This window comes from Leptinotarsa decemlineata, unplaced genomic scaffold (assembly GCF_025532065.1).
Source record: "Leptinotarsa decemlineata unplaced genomic scaffold, Ldec_3_MD MMD2_P_RNA_scaffold_9, whole genome shotgun sequence".
Classification (NCBI taxonomy): domain Eukaryota; kingdom Metazoa; phylum Arthropoda; class Insecta; order Coleoptera; family Chrysomelidae; genus Leptinotarsa; species Leptinotarsa decemlineata.
The window spans coordinates 897,293-923,528 of NW_027412536.1; the positions used below are offsets into that span (position 1 = coordinate 897,293).

Consider the following 26,236-nt stretch of genomic DNA (forward strand, 5'->3'; position numbering starts at 1 on the left):
TTACTTTGATAAATATAAAAATGATAAAAAAATGTTATTTGTTTTACTTATTTTTTTCCTAACCAATTACTGCAAAGTATATAGCATAATGTAAATGGAAGAAATATCGGTTTGAAAAGAATCATCGTAGGGTGCACAATGTCTAAAACGATAGATAAGTTTGGTAGAAAAAGAAAATGGGGTGGTAATGTCATTCGAGGTCCTCCCGGGAATGGATTTAAATTAACAAAAGATGGTCATTATGACATGAAAGGAAAATATTGAAAAATACAAGCGAACCAATTGACAAGAGTGATTGTGTAACTGTATCATATCTTGAGGGGAAAATTAATGGAACAAAAGAGGTCATACTTATAGCCCTACAAGCTGCAATACAATCCACAATTGGTAATGTTGCTAGCGATGCACGTCAAGCATTCGATGATAAAATTGCAGAGGCTCGGATAACTTTGGCTCGTAAATATGACATTCTAAAAAGTGATGTAGAAACAAAAATTTCTGACATAACAACATCTACAATGAAAAAATATGATGCATTGGAAGAGAGAGTTGTAGTTTTGGAGAAAAAACATAAAGTCACACCATCAGGCGGACTGGGGAATCCAGGACTGAACATTAATCCAAATGTTAGAATAATAGAACCAAAACCAAATCCAACAGATGACGTATTAATTGAACGGGCATGGTGAATGCATTCCGCGCGCAAATTAGGTTAGATTACATTAGGGTAAGTTAGGTTAGTTCTGGAGAAACGTTAGGTTAGGTTAGAGAAACGTTAGGTTCGATTAGGGTAGGTTAGGTCAGTCTTGAAGAAACGTTAGGTTAGGTTAGGTTAGAGAAACATTACGTTAGGTTAGGGAACATAGTGAATGCATACCGCGCGCGTTTCCCCCCCCCCCCACCACCTCCCCCGCCTGCCCCACTGCCCGCCCACCATCATCCGCCCCACCCCCTGAGTCCCACCCACACCCTCAAGGCCCCACCCATCGCCCCACCCTCAACTCCCAACAGTCGCGCATTCACGCCCCCACCCCCATTGCGCGTGCGCGCCCCCGCCATATTCCCACCACTCGCGCATGCATGCCTATACCCCAAGGAGAGCACTCTTCAACATTCAGTACGACAGCTCAAGTCATCGAGTCAACACTCCAGTCTAGTCCACTCCAGTCCAGTCAACAAGCAGAATTTTGAGTAAGTTAACAATGTTTTTTCTTTTTTTTTTATATCAACTAACTTTGTATTATTTTTCATTTTCACGCACTTCTCCGGAGTGCGTTGTATTGACCCCGGTGGCGGTGCCGCTATCACTGCTGCCAGCAACACCGGCGAATCCTGGAGTGTTGGTGTTACAAGTGCCAGTGTGACAGCCTATCGGAGAGGTGAGTGAAGAGATGGAGTCTTTCCTACAGAGGTGTAGGGAAGTTGATCTTGCTTCCCGAGCTAGTTTGGCCAAGTTGGCTAGCAATTCCCGCCGACGGGCTGAAATTGTTAGCCAACAAAATGATCTTTTGAAACGATTGGCCGAACTAGATCGAGAGCATACATCTCTGGAGGAAAGCGATAAAGCAGAGAACCCTTCGGTAGAGCGATGTACAAATTTGAAAACTTCAATTTGAAAACATCAATTTTTGTGTTCTCAAATCACTTGTAAATAATCTATTGAGAAGAAAATGAAAAAAAAGATATGTTTCATAATGAAATCAACAAGTATAATTTCATATAATTCATATTGTATTTTATCCATTCAATTATCTCCCTTATTGAATATAGCTTATGTCATTTTACAATTCATTCCCACTTAATCCCCACTCCTCCCCAACTCCCTTTCAAAAGTATAAAAGTAGGAATTATCTGTTGGAATATTCAGTTGATCACTCTCCTCTAATATGGAACCTGACTCAACTAGTGAACCATATAGCGTTCAAAAGCCTCAGACACCATTTTGGATGCCGATTTAGGCGTCCTCCACTATCCCCAATCCTCATCGAAGATAGTCCTCCACCATCCCCCATCCTGATTGATGATGAAGTCCTCAATTCAGATGATGATTTCTAATCATTTCCTTGTTTCTTCCATCCTTTCCTTCCCTTTCCTTCCACGGAGTACACACTTTTTGGTTGGTGTACACGAGGCACTGCGAAGCTGGGGGAATGTCTTTCTCCCTCTCCCTTATTAGTTTTTTCATAATAATCACTCATAATTTCTCATAATATCATGAAGATCGTCATTCTTGATGTTTCCGAATATCAAACACTGAATAGTTCTACATTTACACTTCAACCCCTCCGTTTTATTTTTTCCAATATAAATATAGTATCAATCCCAGTTCTACATCATTCTTCCACAATGTCGAGTACAGGACCCATCCAGGTACATGAAATAGATTCAACGTCCGATCATTTCAGTACAACCTTCGCTCAATTTCTGCAGCGAATCTACGATCTTCCTGATGATTTCCCAGAACGAGTAGAACAAGGTATGCAGGAGGATGTAGATGTAGAGTTTGAGATGGCTGTTGACGACAACAATCTAGATGATTATGCGGACGATGTGATTAGTATATCATCTGATTCAGATGATTATGACGACGACATCATGAGTATATCATCTGATTCAGATGATTATGAGGACGATATCATTAGTATATCATCTGATACAGATGATTCAGATGACGACACCATCATCATTGTTTCTGATGATGAGGAGTCCATATCATTGCATGGATTAATAAAAAAAAACAGCCCTTTTCAGGGCTACAATTGAAGACTGAAACAAAAAAAAACAGCTCTTTTCAGAGCTTTCATTATACTTTCAAACAGAAGCAGGTTCATACCATTGTTAACATTATGTTAACATTATAGTCTCAAACAAACAAAATGCATGTAAAAGTAACATCATCCCACTCTGTAGTACTCATCATTATATGCATTCAATGATTGACAAAATGCCAACTTTAAAGTAGTACTCATCATATGCATAGATATTCATTGACTATCAAATTTCCCAACTTCGACTTTTCAGTCAAAGTAGTAATTTGTCATATAATGCACAGATATTCAAAGACTAACAAATTTCCAACTCAGACTTTTTATTAGTCAAAGTAGTCATTTGTCACATAATCTGTGAATACTACTACAACTAACTATTGTTTGTGTGAATAATAGAGCCCTGAAAAAAGCTGTTGTTTTTTTTTTGACCAATAGGTCCATGGTTATTCTGCCACAGGTTTCACATTATTGCATATTATGCAACCTCATACTCTCGTGAAATTTGTAAGCGGTCTTTCACATGCCTCACACCAATACTGACCCAGCTGCATCATAGAGACCGTATCATGGATGTTTACATGTTGATACCAGCCGCCGTTATTGTTCCGTATCGAGTAAAATCGAAAACAGCACCAACATAACTTTTTGATGCTGCCATCAATCGTTCGGATCTGCACATGCGCTTCCATCACGCAATATAAATCCATGGGATCTTCTAGCGTGTCGGTGGTGTTGAGCATTCGGAGACCGATTCTCAAAGCACCATCACCTTCAGATGGATCGGCTATAATCCCTTCATCATCGCCTTCAGCATCCACGACCAACTCATCGACCATGTCATCATCTTCATCGCTCTCGTTTTCATTAGCCTCATTTTCAACTTCATTGACTCCAAAGTCAATCTCCCCTTCATCGACTCCAACACCTTTTTCAACTATCACTTCCTCTAGCTGAATGTTGGTATCCTCATCATCTGACTCGTCTATCCAATTATTTGCATCAATAGTAGATATTCTGTTTAATGCAGCAACTATTTTTTGAGTATTCATGTTGATGTTTTCTCACAGTTGCAGAGTGAATGAATGAACTTCAGGGTCGCAAATCGACTTAAATAATGGTATAGGTAGTGGTGGTGGTACGACTCCCACTTATCACTTGACTCGTTTTGAGTGGAAGAGAAGGAGAAGTTATCCCACTATACTTCCACATGATGTTATTTTGTATAAATAGAGAATGTCAGTATGGGAGAGAGCAGTCAGAGTTTCTATAAGTCATCTCTTGATATTTCTATTCGAATTAGTTGAATGCCGTTTCCAAAAGAGTAGAATGAAAAACCCAAAGTGTGTGTCTACCCAATGATGATTGCAGGGGCTATTGTGTGCTACTTTTGCTAAATAAGTAGACCTAAGGAAGCAATTAATCCATGTACTGGTATGTGTAATGATTGTGTGTCGCGGATTCAACTATCGCCTCCATCTCATCCACCGAAGCTGACAAAATCTGATTATCGTCAACAACAGTTACAGTGCCTGAAGTGATCGGAACCTATAATATTGAATAATATAGGTATTTGTAGAAATATTTGTGGTACCTGTGCTGCCGTTCCAGCTCCGCTGCAACGTTGTTTGCGTTGTGATACATATTCTATGAATTGCTGGTATCATATATGCACTCTACCCAAATAGGAGAATTCATTTTATTCAATGTTGGTGTCTGACACATGAACAACAAATATTGAGGAGGAGAGTGGAAGAACTTTCCACCTCAACAGCGACACATTAACACTTTTGATTTTCATTATCGTTATTGTCCTCTGTTATTATTAAATATTTTATTTTGAATTCATTTGTATTATTTTCTCTCATTTCAAAAATGCATGCAACACAGAGTGTTCCTCTTAAATGACGAAGATCGTCACATGCGTGAACAGTTTTGTGAAAGAGCGCATGCGCCAGTTGATGAAAGAGCGCATGCGCTAGTTTATTTTCTTCTATAGAAGGTGAAGTATCAGTAACATCATCACCTTTCCTATTCACATTCTATTGCTATCACATATCATTCCTCAGTCCTAAATGATCATTATCATGAGCTCTATGCCGTTGTTGATTGCTGAAGATGGTTCACCACTTGTTTCGCAATCATCACCACTCAAACACCCTTTATCTACCATTCCTCTTGGTGTTGATAAGAAATCTGGAACAATCAAGAGGAAGGTTACTAATGCATCTTCATCGATTGTCACTGACTTCAGAGAAAAGAAACAATCGAAAAGTGTTGTGCGAGAGAAAAAACCCACAACAAAAAGTGACAGATCGAAGAGGAAGCCAAAAGGTTCACCTAAAGAAATGAAGGGTGATTTGAAAGCTGAATCGCTATTTTCTTTCAGTCCTCTACATCGGTTTGGAGAAATGAAAAAGAAAGCAAAATGCCGCCTTGTAAAGGCACAGATGACTATTGCTGAACTCGAAAAGAGTGAGCGAGCTATTAATGCTAATAATGAAACTCTTGAAGCATTAGATGCCAAGATTGCATTAGCGAAGGTTGAATTGGCTAGAATGTCTAAAGATGCTGATGAACTCCGTTCAAAAATAGGTAAAGATAAGCAATTCCATCAACGTTCGAGAATGCAAGCTCAGGCTGAGCTTGAGCAGTCGACTAAGCTTTATGAGACGGCATTATCAGTGAGAGATAATTGGCAAAAAGAGTTGGATACTGCATTTCAAAGTGACGGCGATTAGTTTTGGGAATGATAATGTGTTTTCAATATCGTGAGTTGAAAAATATAAGCGGGAATGGAGTATACAATTAATTTGGTTTGGTATACACAGAACATTGCGAATGGCTGGGGCAATGTTTACCGCTGCAATATTTTTCAATTCACATACTTATAATTGAAATGAAAACAATAATGAACTCTAATATTACTTTATTCATAAAAGTCACTATTAGATACATTTAAACCATATTTGATTCATCAATCCAAGAATTTTGTTCGCTAGGAAGACCTAACCACTTTACATATACTTTATTTTTTCTTCTCTTCAACACCTTCTCAATCAGATATACGTCAGGATTCTTGGTTCGTAATAACTCTTCTTCGTAAAAACATCCTCTAATCGGCTGTTCATTCATATCTTCAAGATTATAAGTCGTTGGGATGGTTTTATTAATTTTAACAATCTTGAATAGCTCCGTGGTAAAATTCGCAGTGTAAGACTTTTCAAAAATATTTTTGTATTTACTTATACGTACAATATCATTCAATTGGAATTTGGGTTTACTTTGTCTTCCTCCAATTCCATTGATACCCTTGAATTTCAATTTTGTTGTTGAATCAACATTGATGGGTGCCATACCTATTGTACGATGAACTTTATTATTATATCTACTAGTTATAATTGGAAGAATATCAAGCCATTTGTGGTGACCTCTCATCGAAAATTCCTTGTAGAGCCATGCCTTTATTGTACGAATCACTCTTTCTGCTATAGCTGCCTTCTTTGTGCTGAATGTTGAATAATGATTGATATTATATTCTCGCATGAGAGATGAGAAGCTTCTAGGAAACTCTTCAAGCATTAGATGCTAAAATTGAATTAGAGAAGGTTGAATTGGCTAAAATGTGTACAGATGCAGATGAACTCCGTTCAAAAATTGTTAAAGATAATCAATTCAATCAACGTTCGAGAATGCAAGCTCAGGCAGAGCTTGAGGAATCGACTCGAATTTATGACACGGCATTATCAGTGAGAGATAATTGGCGAAAAAAGTTGTAGAGTGCATTTCAAAGTGACGGCGATTAGTTTTGGGAATGATAATGTGTTTTCAATATCGTGAGTTGAAAAATATGAGCGGGAATGGAGTATACAATTGATTTGGTTTGGTATACACAGAACATTGCGAATGGCTGGGGCAACGTTTACCGCTGCAATATTTTTCAATTCAGATACTTATAATTGAAATGAAAACAATAATGAACTTCAACATTACTTTATTCATAAATACAATAGTAGATACATTTAAACCATATTTGATTCACCAATCCAAGAATTTTGTTCGCTAGGACCACTTTTCTTCAACACCTTCTCAATCAGATATACGTCAGGATTTTTGGATCGTAATAACTCTTCTTAGTAAAAACATCCTCTAATAGGTTCTTCATTCATATCTTCAAGATTATAGGTCGTAGGGGTGGTTTTATTAATTTTAACAATCTTGAGGAGCTCCGTGGTAAAGTTCGCAGTGTAAGACTTTTCAAAAATATTTTTGTACTTGCTTATACGTACAATATCATTCAATTGGAATTTGGTACTTTGTTTTCCTCCAATTCCTTTGATACCTTTGAATTTCAATTTTGTTGTTGAATCAACATTGATGGGTGCCATACCTATTGTACGATGAACTTTATTGTTCTATCTACTAGTTATAGTTGGAAGAATATCAAGCCATTTGTGGTGACCTGTCATCGAGAATTCCTTGTAGAGCCATGCCTTAATTGTACTAATCACTCTTTCTGCTACAGCCGCCTTCTTTGTGCTAAATGTTGAATAATGATTGATATTACATTCTCGCATGAGAGATAAGAAGCTTCTATTAAAAAATTATTTCCCTTGATCGCTTTGTATATGTTTGGGAGAAAATTTGGCTTCCTTTAGTACATGTTTCATTGCATTAGTTATTGTACTACCTGTTTTATCTTCAACTGCTACAGTCCACAAATATTTTGAGTAACACTCAATCACTACAAGTATATATCGGTATCCTTCATTACTTTTTGCATAAGGTTGTAGTTCAGCTAGATCTATTTGCCATAGATCTGCAAAACCTTTGATGGTGGTTATTCTCCTATGGAAATAACGTCTTGCAGGTCAATGTATTCATTAACAACTTGTCGTTTGACATCACTTATTTCATCAGTCATTCTATTTCAAAATGATTAAAGGGAAAAGTTGATAATGTTACTGCATTCAATGATGATATGATAGTGATCATTATTTGTGGATATATCAATATATTATACTTTCTTCACGTAATTCTTCAATTATTGAAATCATTTCATTGTCATGTCCAGTATGCCCAGCTGACTTTGAAACTACCAATAGTCGTAGACGAGCAACTAACTCTTTCGGTGAATTCCAGTACACATAATTCACAGGTTTAGAATTATATGTTTTCTCCATTTTTTTTTTCGTTTGAGTGCTCCACCAATTTCACTTCTACTTCTTATTGGATATTGTCGTGAGTCTAATAGAGGTTTGATAACTTCACGAAATTTTTTAGAATTTGTGTTTTTAAAACCATTCTTCAGATGATATTGTTTCTATGGAGCATTCGTTATTTTCAATATTTTGGGATATACTTGACGAGTTTCTTCTTTATCAACATCTTGCGGATTCTTTAAAAAGATCATATCATACAATTCTGGACTACCTGCGCATTCATATTTTTTCACTTTATTAGCATCCCAAAATGAAATGTATTCATCTTTGAAATGTACCACTAGACTTCCCATTTTCAGCTTTTGTGTAATAGGATCCATACGTACACCAAATGTTCCATTATATACTGGATTTCTAGATTTTTCATTATTCAAATGTTTCGCACAAACATCTTCCCGACTTTCATTCATATTAGGTGAGGAGTCATGTTCCGAGGAATCGATGTGGGACGATGATGGTGTTTCGAATAGAGTTGTTCTCATATCGTCTTGAAGTGTGTTCGTGTCACTATTCACAGATGATACACTACCAGAAGATTGTTTCCTTCCTACTGGAGTACTCATGGGATAATTTGAAGTAGATTGAACATTTTCATGGTTTGACGATAACATTAATGATTTCGAAGTAGCATTTGATGATAAAACATTCAATGGTTTCGTTATGGGCTCATACAATTTCTCAAGTGTTGTACGATTTTCAATATTGTCATTTTTGATAGAGTTGAATTTCTGCCTAACAGCTTCTGTTGTCTGTGTTTGAATAATGAGATCATGAATATATAAAACTATCGAATCCTTTGCGATATCTACCTTCATCTATTTTGCTGTCCTTATCAATGACTAGAAATCCATATTGGTCCTCCCAGCATTCAACACACATCAATTGGAATTGTTTGAATGTTACATCGGGTGATACATGATTTTAATAAATATGATGTAAATTTGTCTCATCTTGTTTGAACATTATAATGAAATTGGTATTGTCACGCACTAATTGTTTGGGTACCCGTGAATATGTCTGTGCTAAATAAAAACAATCAATATCCTTATGACGTCCCATACAGAGATATGATCTAATAATATCCTGTTTTTCACATATCACATCATCGAAAATGAAAATAGAATTAGGCTTAGCATCGGAGGATTCCACTATTTCTGCATTATTGCTGAATGTATAAAAACCCAATCTTTTTATAGGTTCCAAAACATTTCGCAAGTACTGATATTCAGGTTGATTGAGTGATTTCGAATATAGATACACATTTCTAAATCTCAATCCTTGTGGATGTGTTAATAGCGATATCATTGCATTCGTCTTTTCACAATTTGGAGGTCCTATAATGAGTCCTCGAACTGATGATGGAAGAAGTGGACCATGTCTGAATACCCGTTGTCCATTCAATCCACACCCGAATTTCACATCTAGATTATCCACTGCAAACTTTTCTTTCTGTTTTACAATGAGCATCGTGCCGTAGTTGAAGACTATATAAATGATATTAACTCATTCATTTCAATGTGTACCATCAAACGATACGGACGTATTGAAAGTGGTCGTAAAATTAAAAGAGGTTGTGGTTTTGTTAATGATTTAATAAACAAACTTCGTTTCGAATTACATCTACCCGAAGGTTATCAATACAGTGGACCGGGTACAAAACTGAAAAAACGTTTAGCTCGCAACGATCCTGGAATCAATAAATTAGATATTGAATGCAAAAAACACGATATTCAATATTCTAAGCATCCATCCGATCTTGCAGCAAGACATTTAGCCGACAAAGAACTTGAATACAGCGCTTGTGATAGGGTTAAATCAAAGGACGCGAGTATTGGGGAAAGAGCAGCTGCATTACTTGTCACCAACATTATGAAAATAAAAAGACATATGGGCATGGGTTGTAGCAGCAATAAGAAAAGAAGTAAGAGGAAACAAACGAAGAAAAATAGAAATAGAAAAGTTGCATTTGGTGCTGGGATAGTCCATAGAGTGCGAAATGTATTGAAGAAAGCCTGGTGGGGATCAATTTGTGACGAATAATAGCAAAAAAGCTATCACTGTGGCATTGCAGGCGGCACGTAAATACCTCAAAGCTGCCGGTGGAAAGAAGAGAATCCGCACACCAAGCATATTTCCTGTTCCCAAGATCGGTGGACTTTTGCCATTGATACCAATTTTTGCTGGACTATCCGCACTAGGGAGTTTAGCGGGAGCCGCTGCTAGTATTACCAAGGCCGTGAATTCAACAAAAGCTAACAGAACGGCTTTAATGGAAGCCAATCGCCACAATAAAACCATGGAGGCTGTAGCATTGGGCAAACGCGGAAGTGGAATTTACCTCAAACCGTACCGTAAAGGTTTAGGACTATATTTAAAACCATACAAAGCCGCAAACAAAACAAAAAACTAATTGAACCCCTACCTCAGAGGCCTCTTACTGATCTCGATCTCAGTTATTATGCACAAAAAATGGAAATTCCACATTTTTGTGGTGTTTTTATGCGTGACAGATTACCCTCTTCAGGTCCAAGACAAAACGAGACAGCTATTGTTGATTTAGATGGAATAAGTGGACCAGGAACACATTGGGTGGCATGTGAAAAATGTGAGAAAGAAGTCGCATATTTCGATAGTTTTGGAGATCTACTCCCACCATTGGAATTGACTCGATTCTTTCGAAAATATTCGAATGTAAAAATCTAATATAACTATGATCGTCAACAGAAATTTAATACAGTTCTCTGTGGTGACTTGTGCTTACAGTTTCTCTCTGAATAATTTTCCAAGTAAAAAATGGATACAACACCAAAACTGGATCGGGAGGCTATCAAGGGAATGGGGTTTTCACTAAGAATGTTTTCAAAATATAGTACCTTGAAAAAATAGATGAAGTGATGCTTGCAAATATGCCCAAGGAAGTGATACTTGCATGTGTTGCACATGAGATTGCATATGTTACCCAAACATCTACAAGATGACATCGATATAATGAAACATCGATATTGTTATGAACACTACCCAGATGAAAATTTAGATTCAGATGTTAATGATGGTCCTATACCTCGAAAATCTATGTATTGTATTTGTAATATAGAGGATGTGAATATCGGTATCAATAAAAATGATATCTATTACAATGCAACACCTTCGAAAAAGTGTAAATTGTTTCAAATGTGCTGTTGCTGTGCACAACAATAAATTGAAATGTGTTTCAAAATATTCATCAGTCATGTCACGAAAGTTCGAGCTATAAGCTTTCGGGACAAGTGTCTTGAGTGCGGATTTTTTTCCACCAGTTGAATTGGATAGGAACAGCCGTTATGGATTAGGACTTTTGGAATTCTATGGATGCAATACAATCAATAATATAACTGAAGCTAATAATTTGGTGAGTTTCAGAATCAGTAATGACAACTCATCGATACTCCAAAAGTTTACAATTGAAATTCCATGTGGTGCTTACGAAATGGAAGAGGTCAATGCCGTCATACAGAAACATATCATGTTCAGATTGTTTCGTGATAAAAAACCAATTGATTTCGTTGCAGATGATATTTTTTATCTACACGCCAATAATAATACATTCAAATGTGGAATGCGATCCAGATATGAAATTGATCTGACACATCCAAATTCTATAGCAGAAATGATGGGGTTCGCTCATGACATATTTCCACCAAATCAGATACATGAATCCTCATTACCAATAAACATTACAACTGTGAGACTTATCCGCTTAGATTGCAATATAATATCTGGTTCATATATAAATGGTGAAGAATTACACATTCTTTTCTCATTCGATATTGATGTTGAACCTGGATACAATCTTACTAAAGAACCACACAGTATTATATATATATGCCTGTCAGTCCGGAAGGTCGTCAATTGATTCACAACATTACAGTGCGTATTTTGGATGAAAAAAATAACCTTATCGATTAAGGAAGTGAAGAAGAGATTTTCATTATTTTGGAATTGCAGAAAATCGAATAACTATTGTTATGGGTTTCATTTACAATAGACAAAATCGTATTGAACAATCCCAAACAAAAACGAGCTGCACTATCAAAAAGAAAAGTGTGCATAAAAAGAAGTTCATTCCACAAGTGTATGGTAAACAGTTAGCACATAACGCTCTGTCTGTGAGAGATCTTAAATTTTTGAAATCGATTGGATTGAAAGTGAGAAAATAAGATTGGTGCTCAAAACAAACAGTGAAAAGTTCAATATATTCGATGAACCAGTGCTCGATCATTCTCTCATAAGTTTACATGAGCACACATATAAGCCCTACGGATCACCGCTATTCAGGAATTCGGATGAAATTAAAACTGCAATCAATAATCAAGATGTTATACTAGATATTTCCGATAGCTTCATTTACATAGAAGGTAAATTCGCCACCAAAGATGTAGCGAAAACATGCTATCTCTCGAATAATGCAATTGCATTTCTCTTTGATGAAAATCGTTTCGAAATGGGTGGTGAACAAGTGACTGTTGTTAGAAAACCTGGGATAACATCTACAATGAAAACCATGATATCATTTGGACAATCACATGCTAACACATTATTGACATCTGGCTGGGGACTTTCACAATTGAAACAAGATATCTTGAAGTCATGTTTTCAGTGGAAAACTACCACTGAAATATTTTATGGGTTTTGCTGAAGATTACAACAGAAGTATCTTGAATGCTAAACAGGAATTGATTTTGATTATCGCTCGATCATTCAAAAATTCATATATAGGTGAGGTTGATGCTGATTTGAAAATAAATAAAATGGAATGGAAGATAAGACACATTGTACCAGATGATGAACACAAGCTCAAACTTTTGAGTAGAATAAACAAAAGCGGTCTGAATGCCAAAATCAAGTTGGCTTATCGTATGTGGGACCTCTATGAAGTACCATCATTACGTGGGACTTCTTCAGGCATATGGGCCATCAAAACAACTAACACTCTGAAAACTCCTCGTTTTGTCATCATCGCATTCCAAAGTACTACCACATCTGAAGATAGAATACAGGATATTACAAAATTCACAACTGCTGATATCAATAGTATTCGAGTATACTTGAATTCTGAAGTTTATCCATATGAGCGTTGGAATTTGAATTTCGATAAAAAACTTGATGCTCCTGCTTATTATGCTTTCGAGAGTTTTCAGCGACGTTATTATGATAAAGATATGAGTGAACCTCTGATGGACATTGGACAATTTAGAGAGAATCCAATATTCGTCATCGATTGTTCCCATCAACCGAATGCAGCAAAATCATCAACTATTGGTATAAAGATTGGGTTTGAGACAAGGTAGACCAAGTTTCTAGACAACACTAAAGTATATGCATTAATTTTGCATGATACAGTTTTAACTCACAATGCATTGGATGGTTCAGTTCACAGCAGATATTGACACTCTTTGAATTATTGATACTATTTCATTTTTCCACTCTATCATGTACTGTTTCACGATTTTTTTTTCTTTCATTTGTAACTGACTTATATCATGTATTGTAATTTTTCTAATTCATATATATCATATTTATTGTTTTGTATCATGTTCTATTATATATAATGGGATTTAAATAAATAAAACATGAAAATAATACAAAGTTTTTTATTTGACATTATTTATGATTTACAGGAACATACAGACTATCTAAAATAACTTCTTCCTCATAGTCATCATTTTCGCCACTATCATCAATTTCCTCTCGATTTTCATCATTCAATTCAAAGTGATGAATAATCCATTCTGGCAAGTATGGTTGGAGGCTATACAGGAATCTTCTCAGGTTCAGTTCAATCATAACCTCACAAAGTTGTCGCAATTCCAATTCATTATCCAAATATTTGTAACAAACTTCAGCGCCACTCCGATAGTTCTCAGCATCACTCCGATAGTTCTCAGCATCACTCCGATAGTTCTCAGCATCACGAAGACATAATTCGGTTTGTTTTTCATCATAGCATACACTCATATCATAATTGCTTGCATGTTCAGCTCATCACCCAACACCTTCAATTTAGACGACAAATGTTGAACCGATGATTTGAGATCTACAACATCGACCCAATCTTGACTTGCATACTGCATCCACATCTTTGAATGGTGGAACTGAAATCAAATAAAAAAAAACAATTAGCACCCTCCAACTTGTTTCCATGATATAATACTCACATTCCCATTTTATTTGTGCTTAAAAAGTGAGTGTATTCAACTAAGTTAGTAATATTTATATTTCCATATAATCATCATCTAAATTATCTAATATATGAATATTATTAAAACAAAAAGAAATTCACTATACATAATTACTATTACTATTCAATCATACTGAATTTGACTAGAGATCGCGTTTTCATACCTGCAAAACTTTGCGGGCTCTGACCTAAATACACCATCGTATATTTACTACCCGATGAGTTGATACGAGTTATATCGTTTTGGTAGCCATGTTTTAAATAATTTATCATTGCTCACATCTTCCAAAGTTAATAAAATTGATTTTCCAAACCTTGTAGAATAAGTTGACATATTCTTAATTATATATACTTCATAAATTGGTATTGATGATAAAGCCTTTTGCTCTAGTATTTCAACCTCCTGTACAATCAAATTATTGATTTTATTTAACTCTACTTTTGAAACGGACATGATGAAAATATGTATGAAAATATAAACAATTTCCAACACAAAAATACACTCACCGTCTTCCTTCTATTACGAACTGAATAACACTCTACCAATTGCTTACTGCTGCAGATATATTCGTCTACTGATTTAATAGTGTGCTAGACATTTCTTTTATGTTGAACAGCGCGAGTCACCTCCACCATGAAACCGTGAAAGGTTCACATTGCTAGTTGCTACCCACTAGAGATGCCTGACGTCACAGCCAAACCCACCTCCCAACTGGATGCGATAACAGATGCCGATACGAACAGACAGTGGTCGTTGTGCTCTCGGAGAAGGCAGACGTTAGCACAGTCCTCGGCCACCTGCGTGTCACCATCGATAGCGAGGCTAGAGCGATGCGTTACGTCACAGCCTTCTCCACTCCACGAGAGAGGTGAGGGCAGACCGATGAATACGCATTACTCAGTCACACGTCGTGAAGTGAACATCTTGCTCTCTTACCGTTGAACGGTTGCTGCTGCTGTGACGTCACACCACTACTAACTTGGTGGCCTCACACCGATGGAGCATTCATTACTTGGAGGATCTTCGAAGTATGCAGACGTATACATGATGACAAGCTCATGATGAAATCCTGTACCGTGCATTCTCTCTCTCTCTCTCACACACACACACACACACACACACACACACACACACACACACACACACACACACATACACACACACAAAATCTCATATGAAAAAAAATCCTGAACGATCCATGAACCAGACACTTCAAGGTCACATCGCCTTGACTTCACTAAACAACAACAAAAAGCAATCAATACATCATAGTGGTGGGGGGAAACTTAGAACCGGAAAAAAAATTCTGAACGATCCATGCACCAGACACTTCAAGGTCACATCGCCTTGACTTCACTAAACAACAACAACAAAAAAGCAATTAATACGTCATAGTGGTGGGGGGAGGCTCAGAACCGGCTCAAATCTCCTACTCGTATATGTTCAAAAATATGTTTTTTCCGTTAACCAGTTATCGCACTCCTACGAACGACAACTCTCAGATGACGGAACTTGTGCGAGCTAAGGACTAATGAGGTCTTACCTTTTAATGTGTGAGTCCTAACACGAAAAATAACGTGTGATTCCTACCACGGAAATAAAGTTAAGTTTGATTATTGTTCAGTATAGTCAATTATTGGTCAACCCATTGATAAAAACGTAACATTTGGTGTTTGAAGTGAAATAATTGACTGAAATTTTTCTGTTTTATGGTGAAAACAGGGAGTGTCGATTACGACGGAATGGAAAAGCTTGAAAAAATGTTTGAAGCTTCGCAAGCGAGCCAGGACGAGAATGAAAAACATCGAAATGAATATTACTGAATATTACTGAATATTCAGGCGAATCAAGAAAGAGACAGAGAGGACGAACGCAAATTATTAGTAAATATTCAGGAAAAATAAGGAAGAAATAACCAGATATACCTTCATTTATTAGAAGATTTGAAATCGCTGTGAAAAAATGCAAATTGGAAACAACACCTCTCCATTCTAGCATTTTAAAACTATGACTTTAAAACTCTGACTTTCGATGGCGAATCTTCATGCTCAATTTACCGCAAACAATTTGAGGCTGCTGCGGAAAACAATGGGTGGAAAAATGAAGAGAAAGCAACAGCTCATATACTGGCATTACGAGGAATGACCTCCGAAGTCTTGCGAAATATCCCAGTGGATAGGCAGAAGGATTCTGAAACAGTCGTATCAGTTCTGGAGGTTACGTATTGCAGTGAGCATCTTCAACAGGTCTACCAAGATCAACTGAAGGTGAGAACTCAATGTCCATCCAAGAGTCTCCAGGAGATTGGGGCTGAAGTCGAAAGGAGTTTGGGGACGAAGTCGAAAGATTGGTAAGACTTCCTTACCCAGAAGCGTCTGATATTCTCACCCACTGGATTGGCGTCCATAGTTTCATCGATGGGGTTCGTGACAAATGCTGCAGTAGTCACCATCAGCAGTTATGATGGCGCATCATGAAAAATTGAATGAAGCCATCATTTATACCCTGAAATTTGAAGCTGCCAAAAATGCTTCGCGACATCAACGAAAAGTTCTAGTGAGGGACATCAATGAAAAAGAAGATGTGCGAACAGATCGACTCATGTCGAGTCTAGAGGAACTTCTAAAGAAATATCTGATGAAAGGAACTGCACCAAAGGCAAGAGGACGGCCTAAATATCATAATTGCAGCAGAGGACATTTAAGGCGGGACAATCTCGTTCAACATTCAACGAAAGAAGAAACTGGCATTCGATATCACCCAAACTGAAGCATTAGGGTTGAATAAACCAAATTCAGCCAGCGGTAAGAAAAGTACATTGACAGCTGCATCCCAAGTCCCCAGGTATTCGATTTCTAAGATAGGACGCAACAGTAACAGCTTAGTTATTGATGGATTTCTGAATAATCACCAGTGCCTTTTCATCATCGATGCTGGAGCGAAGAGGTCAGCAATGAGAGCCGTCTTTTCTAAAAGAAGCAGTTTGAAGAGGTTTTCAGTAGTACCTGTTCTGGAGATAGATTGATGGTCTATGGAGAAGCTGAAGTGAGACTTAGACTTGGAAATTGCGAAATGGGACTGACATCATGTCCCCCTACGGACTTGTGGTGGACATAAGGAACAAACTGTTGGAAGTCGGAAACGAGGAAATTCTACTCAACGTGCCCTCTCAGCCTCATGACAGCGCAAAGTTGGTTAAACTGGAAGATTTCAGAATCTCTCTCAACACCGAGAAAATCGTTCAAGCTGGAATTGCTTGACCTGGCGGCTTGGGTACAGCATTAATAGAGCCATTGTCTATTATATAATAGACAGTTTTCTGTGCAGAGCCAGAGACAATAACATCATCCCCAAAGGTTTTCTACTGAAATCGCCAATCCCAGGAGAGAGAGCTAAACGCATATTGGAACGCGCCAGCCGAGCACTGATAAGGTCTCAAATCAATTATCACCGTTGGAAGAGGTCAACTTTGCTGCAGGATGCCACAGAACGATTCGAAGAAATAAGAAGAGAGACATTGGAAGATGATCATGGACCAATCTTTGCCAAGATTGAAAGGACGTGCTTGAAGATCCGCCAAGACATGGAGAATACCCACAACAGAAAGTGGGGGAAGTTAGTGAGGAAACAATGCCCAAATACAGACCGAAAACAGGACAACTATGAAGCCACCAACGTCATCAACATGAGTTCCCGCCCGCTCACGGGAATAGAGGAATCCTTGTTGAGGAAAGGCCTGAATTTTGCCATTACGCCAACATATGTGCCCACTTTGGAGATAATTACTGCAGTGGAATCCACCAGTTCCCTCATTGACCAGACCGAGGCAGAAGAGTTCAGATGGAAAATTAGAGAACAGTTGGATCGAGAACCAGTTCCAACATCTAACATCAGCAAGGAAGAACGTAGAGCTCTGAACGGCCTACGTAAAGACAACACCATTAAGATCCTACCTGCAGATAAAGGAAACGCTACTGTGGTAATGGATACCGTTCTCTACGAACAGAAGATCGAAGAGGTTCTGCAGAAGGGACGATACACAAAGATCGTACGGGACCCAACTGCATCAATCGAAAGGAAGTTGTACCAGATTTTGAAAAAAAACCAAGTCTATTTTTCGGACAAGGAAAGATCATGCCTAACACCGCACCACAGTAAGCCCCCTCACTTGTATGGTCTACCCAAAATCCACAAGAAGGACGTTCCGCTTAGACCGATCATCAGCTCCAGAGATTCGGCTACTCAAAACTTGTCTAGATTTTTACTTCCCTTAATACAACCATTACAAGGGAAAACATCGTCTTTTGTGAAGAATTCAAGACATTTTGTCGAACTACTAGGGTCAATTGAAGTCACACAGGAAGATCAACTAATTAGTTTCGACGTGGAAAGCCTTTACACCAACGTTCCGGTCGAAGAAGCACTCCAAATCATACAGAGAAAGCTATCCGAAGACGGGAACCTGAAAGAGAGAACGAATCTACCTATAGAAGTAATTATGGAATTACTAGGATGCTGTGTACGAAACTGTTATTTCCAACTGAAGGACGAATTCTTTACACAAGATGAGGGACTGCCAATGGGATCGCCACTTTCACCAGTCATAGCCAACATATATATGGAGTGGTTTGAAACTCTGACCATTGAAGAAGCCCACAAGAAACCTCGAGTCTGGTTGAGATATGTTGACGACACCTTCATAATATGGAACCATGGGAATACTGAACTAGACGCCTTTCTGAAACACATCAACAGCGTGAGACCTTCCATCACTTTCACAATGGAGAAGGAAATCCACAATGAATTGCCATTCTTAGACGTTTTGGTGAAGAGGACCGACACTAAGTGGGAAACATCTGTATACCGAAAACCCACTCATACGGGACAGTATCTGAACCACGAATCCAACCACCATCAATCGACAAAAAGAGGAATCATCAAGACTCTATTAGACCGTGCTTTTGGGCTTTGTAATACAAAGGAAGGTCTCGAGAAGGAACTAGACATCATCAAAAGTGATCTTCAGCGGAATGGATACTCCAAAGCGATGGTAGAAAAGACTTTGGCCAAAAGACAGCAGGAGCCTCGCAAGGAAGAGAAGCCGTCACAACCAGTGCTTGCACTTCCCTACATCAGAGGATTATCGGAGAGGATAAGAAGAATTGGTTCCAAGTACAACATTAGAACCTGTTTTAGATCCGGTAACACTATCCGTAGCAGCCTCACGAAAACCAGGCCCCCAAACGCGGACTGCGATTCCAAGAATTGCATTTACCGGATACCCTGTGAGTGCGGAAAATCCTATATTGGTGAAACTAAGAGGCCATTGAATATTCGCATTGCCGAGCACAAGAAGCACACACAGCGAGGAGAAACCAGCAAATCAGGAATAGCAGACCATGTTTGGACCCATCAACACAACATCGAGTGGTCCCAAGCTGAGATCTTGCACAGAGAGGAACATTGGTTCAGGAGAAAATTTAAGGAAGCCGCATACATGTTGTCCAACAACGTATTCAGCCAGGCCAGCGTAGATATACGAAACATATGGAAACCCATCATCAAACGAGAAATGACCAACTCCCGCCAAATCGGTCATCTCTCACGGAATCAGTGAAGCGGAAAATGGAAAGTAGAGAAAGTGAAAGTATTTCAACGACCTATAAAATAGTCATCTCTCGGAGGAATCAGTCCAGTCATCACCCGAAGACGATTGTAGATACCAACAATCGAAACGTCGTGAACTAACGTGACTTGGAATCTCTACACTTTTTTATTTTTTTATTATTTTCTTTTTGCATTCCTTTAATTTTTATTTATTCAATTATTATATTTTTACTTGTAGGTTATTTTACTATCATTTCATTTCAGGTTTATTGTTGCTTAATATAATTGTTATTTTCAACTATTCTTTTTTAATTATTCTTTTTTACTTGTTTCAGGGATTTCAAATCATTTTATATAATAGACAATGGAAGTCCGAACTAGTGAAATTCATCACGAAACATTGTCAATCACCTTCAAACAAATTATTAGAGCCATCCAACGGATTTGAAACAGGAATTTTTGTGGCCAGATCATTCCAGAAAGAATAATCAACCCTAATAATAACAGTGTGACTCTCAAGAAGGGCAAGTCATAGGCATCTTCGAAGCAATCGTGAAAATTGCTAGAATCGAGGAATCGTGGAGCCATCTGTCTGAAGAACTATGAAAGTCCACCCGATTTGTAGAGGAAGGGAACTATATGTTTGTGAAGGGCAAAATTATTGGTCAAACAGATTCAGTTCAACATCGGATCGATACTGGTGATGCCAAGCCCATACGCCAACCACCAAGATGACTTCACTTCGCAAAGCAAGACGAAGCTGCATCAATTGTTAAAGACATGTTGGAGAAGGGAGTAATCAAGGGATTAAATAGCTCCTGGTCGTCACCTATTGTGTTGGTGACTAAGAAAGATGGATCAACGAGATTCTGGGAAGACAACAGGAGGCTTAATAATGTCACCAGAAAGGACAGTTACCCTTTCTCCAGAATAGATGACACCCTGAACATTTTGGGTGAATGCATATGGTTCTTAACATCAGACCTGAAAAGCGGATATTGGTAGGTGGCAGTTCGCCCCGAATATTGAGAAAAGACTGCCTTTTCCACCGGCAATGGATTATACCAGTTTAACTTTATGACGTTCGGATTATGCAATGCACACGCAACATTTGAACGCTTGATGGAGTTGATGTTGAGAGGACTCACCTGAAAAATATGCTTGGTCTATCTTGATGACAGTATAGTCACCAAAAAAAGTTTTGACAAACATCTGTGTTTTCACGAGGCTGCGAAATGCTCATTTGACCACCGCAACAATCTTGGCATACCCAAAGGATGAGGGCTTGTTAATACTGGATACGGATGCAAACTTACGATTTCGAAATTAAACATCGGAGAGAGTCACGGAAACGCAAATAGTCTCTCAAGAAAACTATGCCTGACATCAGGATGACAATTTTGTCAACGCCAGAAGGACAAGGATACCCAGCTACCAGAAAAAGAACTTCCCACCAAACGTGATGGACAGCTCTGATAGGGAGATAAGCTCCCCTACCTCCTGCCACTTCGGGTTCCCTTTGACCCGGAGGGTATATGGACAAACAATTTGAGAAATCACCTAACCATGGTGTGGTAAGGTCGTTAACAGCCTCTTGAGCGTGACATTATGTTCATGACGAGGCGAGACATCGCGATAGCGCAAAAGGAGGATCCGATTTCGAAAACTGTACGAGAATGGATCGACAAAGGAGTGTGGCCAAAATGGCAAGAGATCTCCAAGTACGGCCAGAAGGAAAAGGGTTACTGGCTCCAATGGGGCCCTATGTGCATTCGAGATAACCTACTTACTCGAAACTGGGAATTCCCGGATGGGAGAACCCACAATTTCCAGATAATCCTTCCAAATACGTGTATCCTGGATATCCCGAATAGATCCACGATGGTCACACTGAAGGGCATTTTGGAGTAAATGGAACTCTAGCAAGAGTATGTGAGGGGTACTAGTAGGTCAATTGCCGTCAATGCCTGGAAGAGTGGTGTGAGTGCTGTTATCCGTGCTCTTCGAGAAAGAGTCCGAAGACAAGGCAAAAAGGGAGGTTGAAGCAGTACCTCAATGGGTGCCCTTTCGAGGGAATCGCATTTGATATTCTGGGACCACTTTCTATGACTATATCCGGTAATAAGTTCCTTATGATTGTGATGGACTATTTCTTTAAATGGTCTGAAGTAGTAACCTTACCCATCTAAGAGGATAAAACGGTGGTAGAAGTGCTGTTGCAAAACGTAATTGCCAAACACAGAATACCACAAGAACTACACTCAGATCCGGGCCGCAACTTCGAAACGGATTTATGTAAGTAAATGATGACTTTGTTGGGAATAAAGAAGACTAGAACAACTGCTCTTCATCCGCAGTCCGATGGAATGGTCGAGTCGCATAATCGCGCCATAAATAACTTTCGATGTTTGTCTCCGAATACCAAAGATACTGGTATAAAATGGTTTCCCCTTTTCTGTTGGCATACAGGAGATCTCAACATGATGCGAAATGTTACACACCATCCATGTTGTTAACTGGTCGAGAACTGAAGCTTCCCATAGATGTATTGTGTGGAAGCGCATCGGATGATTCTCAACAAGTACCTATTTCAGAGTGTGTGAATGGCAATTTGTCATATCCAAATTGCAGCTTACCGGCAACAGGATGAAGATATGATTTGACAAAAATTCGCTGCCAATGAGCTTCAAGGAGGGTTATGCAGTGCGGCTCTACCAACCCCAACGTCGGAAAGGTTTGTGTCCCAAGTTACAGAGACCATGGCAAGGACATAACTTGGTAATCAGAAAGAAAATCGATCTGGTGTACAGAATCAAGGTGTCACCCAGAAGCAAGTCTAAAGTTGTCCACATAGATAGACTGAGTCTTTACATGGGTCGTGATGATCCCTCTTGAAATGTTGTTCGGGGCGAACAACCTCAGGGAGGAGGTAGTGTTGTAAATCATGCCGCAACTGTTAGTCATGAACCAATTGTGACATGGCAGAGAGGGCACTCAGTTCGACCGATATTTCGCGTCTGTTCACACCGAGTCGATGAAATTCCCGGCGAATATTCCACCGACTTCGATGGAATTCTGAAGAATATTCCAGCGCCTTCAATTGCCAAATATAAATTTCTTCCACTCGCCCATCAGTCAAATGTCATCCACTCGCGGGACAGTCAAGTGACAGCGCGTACGTGAAGCGATTTAGTAAGGCGATACACATTCGAATAATAATTGAAGTTTCAGTTGAAGTGTTTGTTGCAATTGAAATGAAATAAAGTTCATTTTGATTATTGTTCAGTGTAGTCCATTATAGGTCAACCCACGGAGAAAAACGTAACAATATGATTGAAAAATATCTAAAAAACTGAAATGTATGCAATGTTATTCTGAAATGAGGAATTTCAAAATTATTTGGATTAAAATAAACTTTATAAAAATACTCTATTTGAACAATTTCTCTGATGGATCAGACATTTGATGACCTGATAAGTGGGAGGCTAATTTCAAAGTAAGTAAACATATCTATATACATTGTAATTGCTGTCGGCAATTACAAAGTCTTCAAAATTCACTTTCACAGCCATTAGGTGTACAATAAAAAAATAATTGATCTTTGTTTCTAACATGCTCAGCATATTGCATAAAGAATTCCAAACTTTGGGGCACCTCTGAATGCAATTTAATGTTTACATAAGAGGAAAGTTTCCCCACTGAAACAAGTAACTAACCTTTCCTGGAAGAGCATACAAGAGAACAGAAAGTTCGGCTCGAAGCGAAGCCGATTGCCTTTTAAAGTTGAGTTTTACGGGAAGACTTCAAAAACTCCTACAAAATTCACAAACTTTGTATAGAATCCTGAACCGTTGCGAAAATCTCTGTCACACTTGAATGCTTTCATTTGTTCACAAAGAATAACTGTCTATTAGAATCGTCTACAGATACAGTAACCAAGGATGAATGCCTCGGATTCATATAACAATTACTAAAATATTTTCTTTATTTTCAATGAAAGATCATTTGTTCAAAGAAAGCTCCCGACAGGCTTACATCTCCAATAATTTGGATGAGATGTGAAAGTTTTCATTAGAATATGGAACGCTTTGAACCATGAAAATATGAAACATAATTTGGAGCAGGAACCGTCGCTGTCGGGGTATTATTCAATGAACTAATGATTTTTGATGGGAAACATCTACAGCCGCACGTAAAACCTATTGTTGGCGTGACGACTCATGCCGTGGCGACAGGTTGCCATGCTCAAGTCACTGTGCAATTATCTTCCCGCTGGTTCGGCTTTACACTATCTCTCTCACCATACTGAGCTCGGATACCTATAGTGTGAACTGTTGTGTTTACTACCTGTTTACATAACATGTTTTGCTAAAAGAAATTAAAAACGATTAAAATAAAATATGTCTAACAGTTATAATTTAGAAAGTGAGCAGCCCCCTGCAAAGAAAGCAAAATCACACTATAGCACACTATCAATTCATTAGTGAGTTATTTATAATTTTATAGTTTTCAATTGAAGTGTGCATTTATCTCTGCATTAAGCCCGCGTATATTTGGTCTGTCTAAAGGCCAGTAAAGTAAAATATACTCTCTTGGGGGATTAAAATTTACAAAATTTTCATACCATATAATATTTTTAAATTATTTATTGGTTTCAATTTTATTCTTATGAAAAATGATGTACGAGAACACTTGCTTAAAGAGTAAATTTCATGATGACTGACAAAATTGTATTTTGAAATTAGCTCTGATAGTGAGTAGCGCAAAATGACAATACAGGAACAGTTTTTCGAGGGATATCTGTTTAAAATCTGTAGATAATATTATAAGGAACAAAAGTTAAGGTTGAGAGTGAACGATATCTCGGCTTTTAGAAACGAAGAAAAGCAAGATAAATATATTTGAGTTCCATAGCACCAACACTCGAAGAACTTTGGAAATATTTTCAAAAAACTAGGTATTAAACAAGTCATACACTACAGAGCCTTTTAGGAAATCCAGAGGACCAAGTCGAGAATTCAGAAAACTCTGGAATTTATGAAATTAAATGTAAGGACTACAATGCAAAATATTATGGACAGACAGATCTATTAAGATAAGATATAAGAAACCCTTAGCACACCTAAAATATGGAAGACCAGAAAAAATCAGCAGTCGTCCATCATGTTTTGCAACAAAACCATTTCATTAATTTTAGTTCATTCAGACAAGTTAACAAAAACAGGCATCCAGATGCCTATGAGAGCTTATAAATAAATAAACATAATAATATTATGAATAACGATAGTGGACCAATACCTAATAGTTCACTATATAGCTTGTCGAAATAATATTTACCTAACTAATATTGTGAAATTGATTTTAAGACAATTAAAAGACCATTTTCAAGACTAAGTGGTACTCAGACCTTACACAAATGTCAAACTTGAAAGAAGGAACATGAAGGTTTTGGCTTTGCCTTGTAGTAAAACTATGTACGGATGAGTTCGAAATTAATGTGTGCCTATTATGGAAATTGTGTGCGCATACTTCATAAATGAACAGAGTAGACATAGTTGAAATTTTGTTTGTTTTAAAATTTTTTTACATGAGTTTTTAGTGGTGACATTGGGTATGAAACCAAGGATCCTCTTCATTGCAATAAAAACATCTGGTGTCTGAACCGATTCACTCCAGACAGAGTTACCATGTCTCGGACGTGATTCCACTTGAGTGTGAAAGACTTGAATCATCTGTGGCTGGGACAATACGATTTTTATGTTCTTGAATAGATAGCAAATTGAATTTAGTTTTTTGACTATGAAATTACAATGGTTTTTCCAGTTAAGTGATTCATCAATGGACCTCCAGTATGGTTGAATTCATTTTCAACTGCACGTTTACTGCATATTTTCTAGCGATCATGAAACCGCATCATATACGTTTTAGAACTGTTTAAATACCATGTAGACAGATTACTTAAATTTATATAACATAACTCAAATAATTTCCCATTAGTTTTTCCACTAATAATTATCGATGTATCATCAGCATAACTTATCCCTGCGGAACTCCTATATCAATAAGAGATTGTTCAGATTTTTCTGTATTATACACGAGTTGACTTTTGATGTTACACTGTGAAATTGTATTCGATTAGAAACAAATGATTTGACACATTCTGATGTAGCTCCACTAATTCCATAAGCAAATAATTTATCCTGCTAACCATGTATCATAATCCAAACCAACCGTGTTTTCAAAATTTCTTCTCAATCAGTTGAGGAACATCCCGGAGAAAGGAAGAAAGCAATTAAAAATATATACTTGCAAGATTTGACCCGAGCTAACAAACAAAAACTTGGAAGCTGAATAAAAGCTTGTAAAGTATAGATGGAAATACCCCGTGTGGAACATTTAAATGTTGAATGTTTTGGACTTCCGT

General features: G+C 37.9%; 2 protein-coding genes across 7 annotated transcripts in view; one reads left to right on the top strand and one right to left on the bottom strand.

The window, feature by feature from the left end:
* Rbp6 (RNA-binding protein 6) overlaps positions 1 to 26,236 on the bottom strand; it is a 1,483,108-nt gene that overhangs the window by 897,160 nt on the left and 559,712 nt on the right. The window lies entirely within an intron of this gene.
* Positions 17,430 to 20,233, top strand: LOC141480431 (uncharacterized). The gene is made up of 2 exons (XM_074170369.1): positions 17,430 to 17,657; positions 18,583 to 20,233. The coding sequence occupies exon 2, from the start codon at positions 18,704 to 18,706 to the stop codon at positions 19,820 to 19,822; it is 1,119 nt and encodes a 372-aa protein (XP_074026470.1). The 5' UTR covers positions 17,430 to 17,657; positions 18,583 to 18,703; the 3' UTR covers positions 19,823 to 20,233.

Excerpts from the sequence above, each read along its gene's own strand:
- LOC141480431 (XM_074170369.1), top strand. The coding sequence starts at position 18,704 with ATGGAATTACTAGGATGCTGTGTACGAAACTGTTATTTCCAACTGAAG.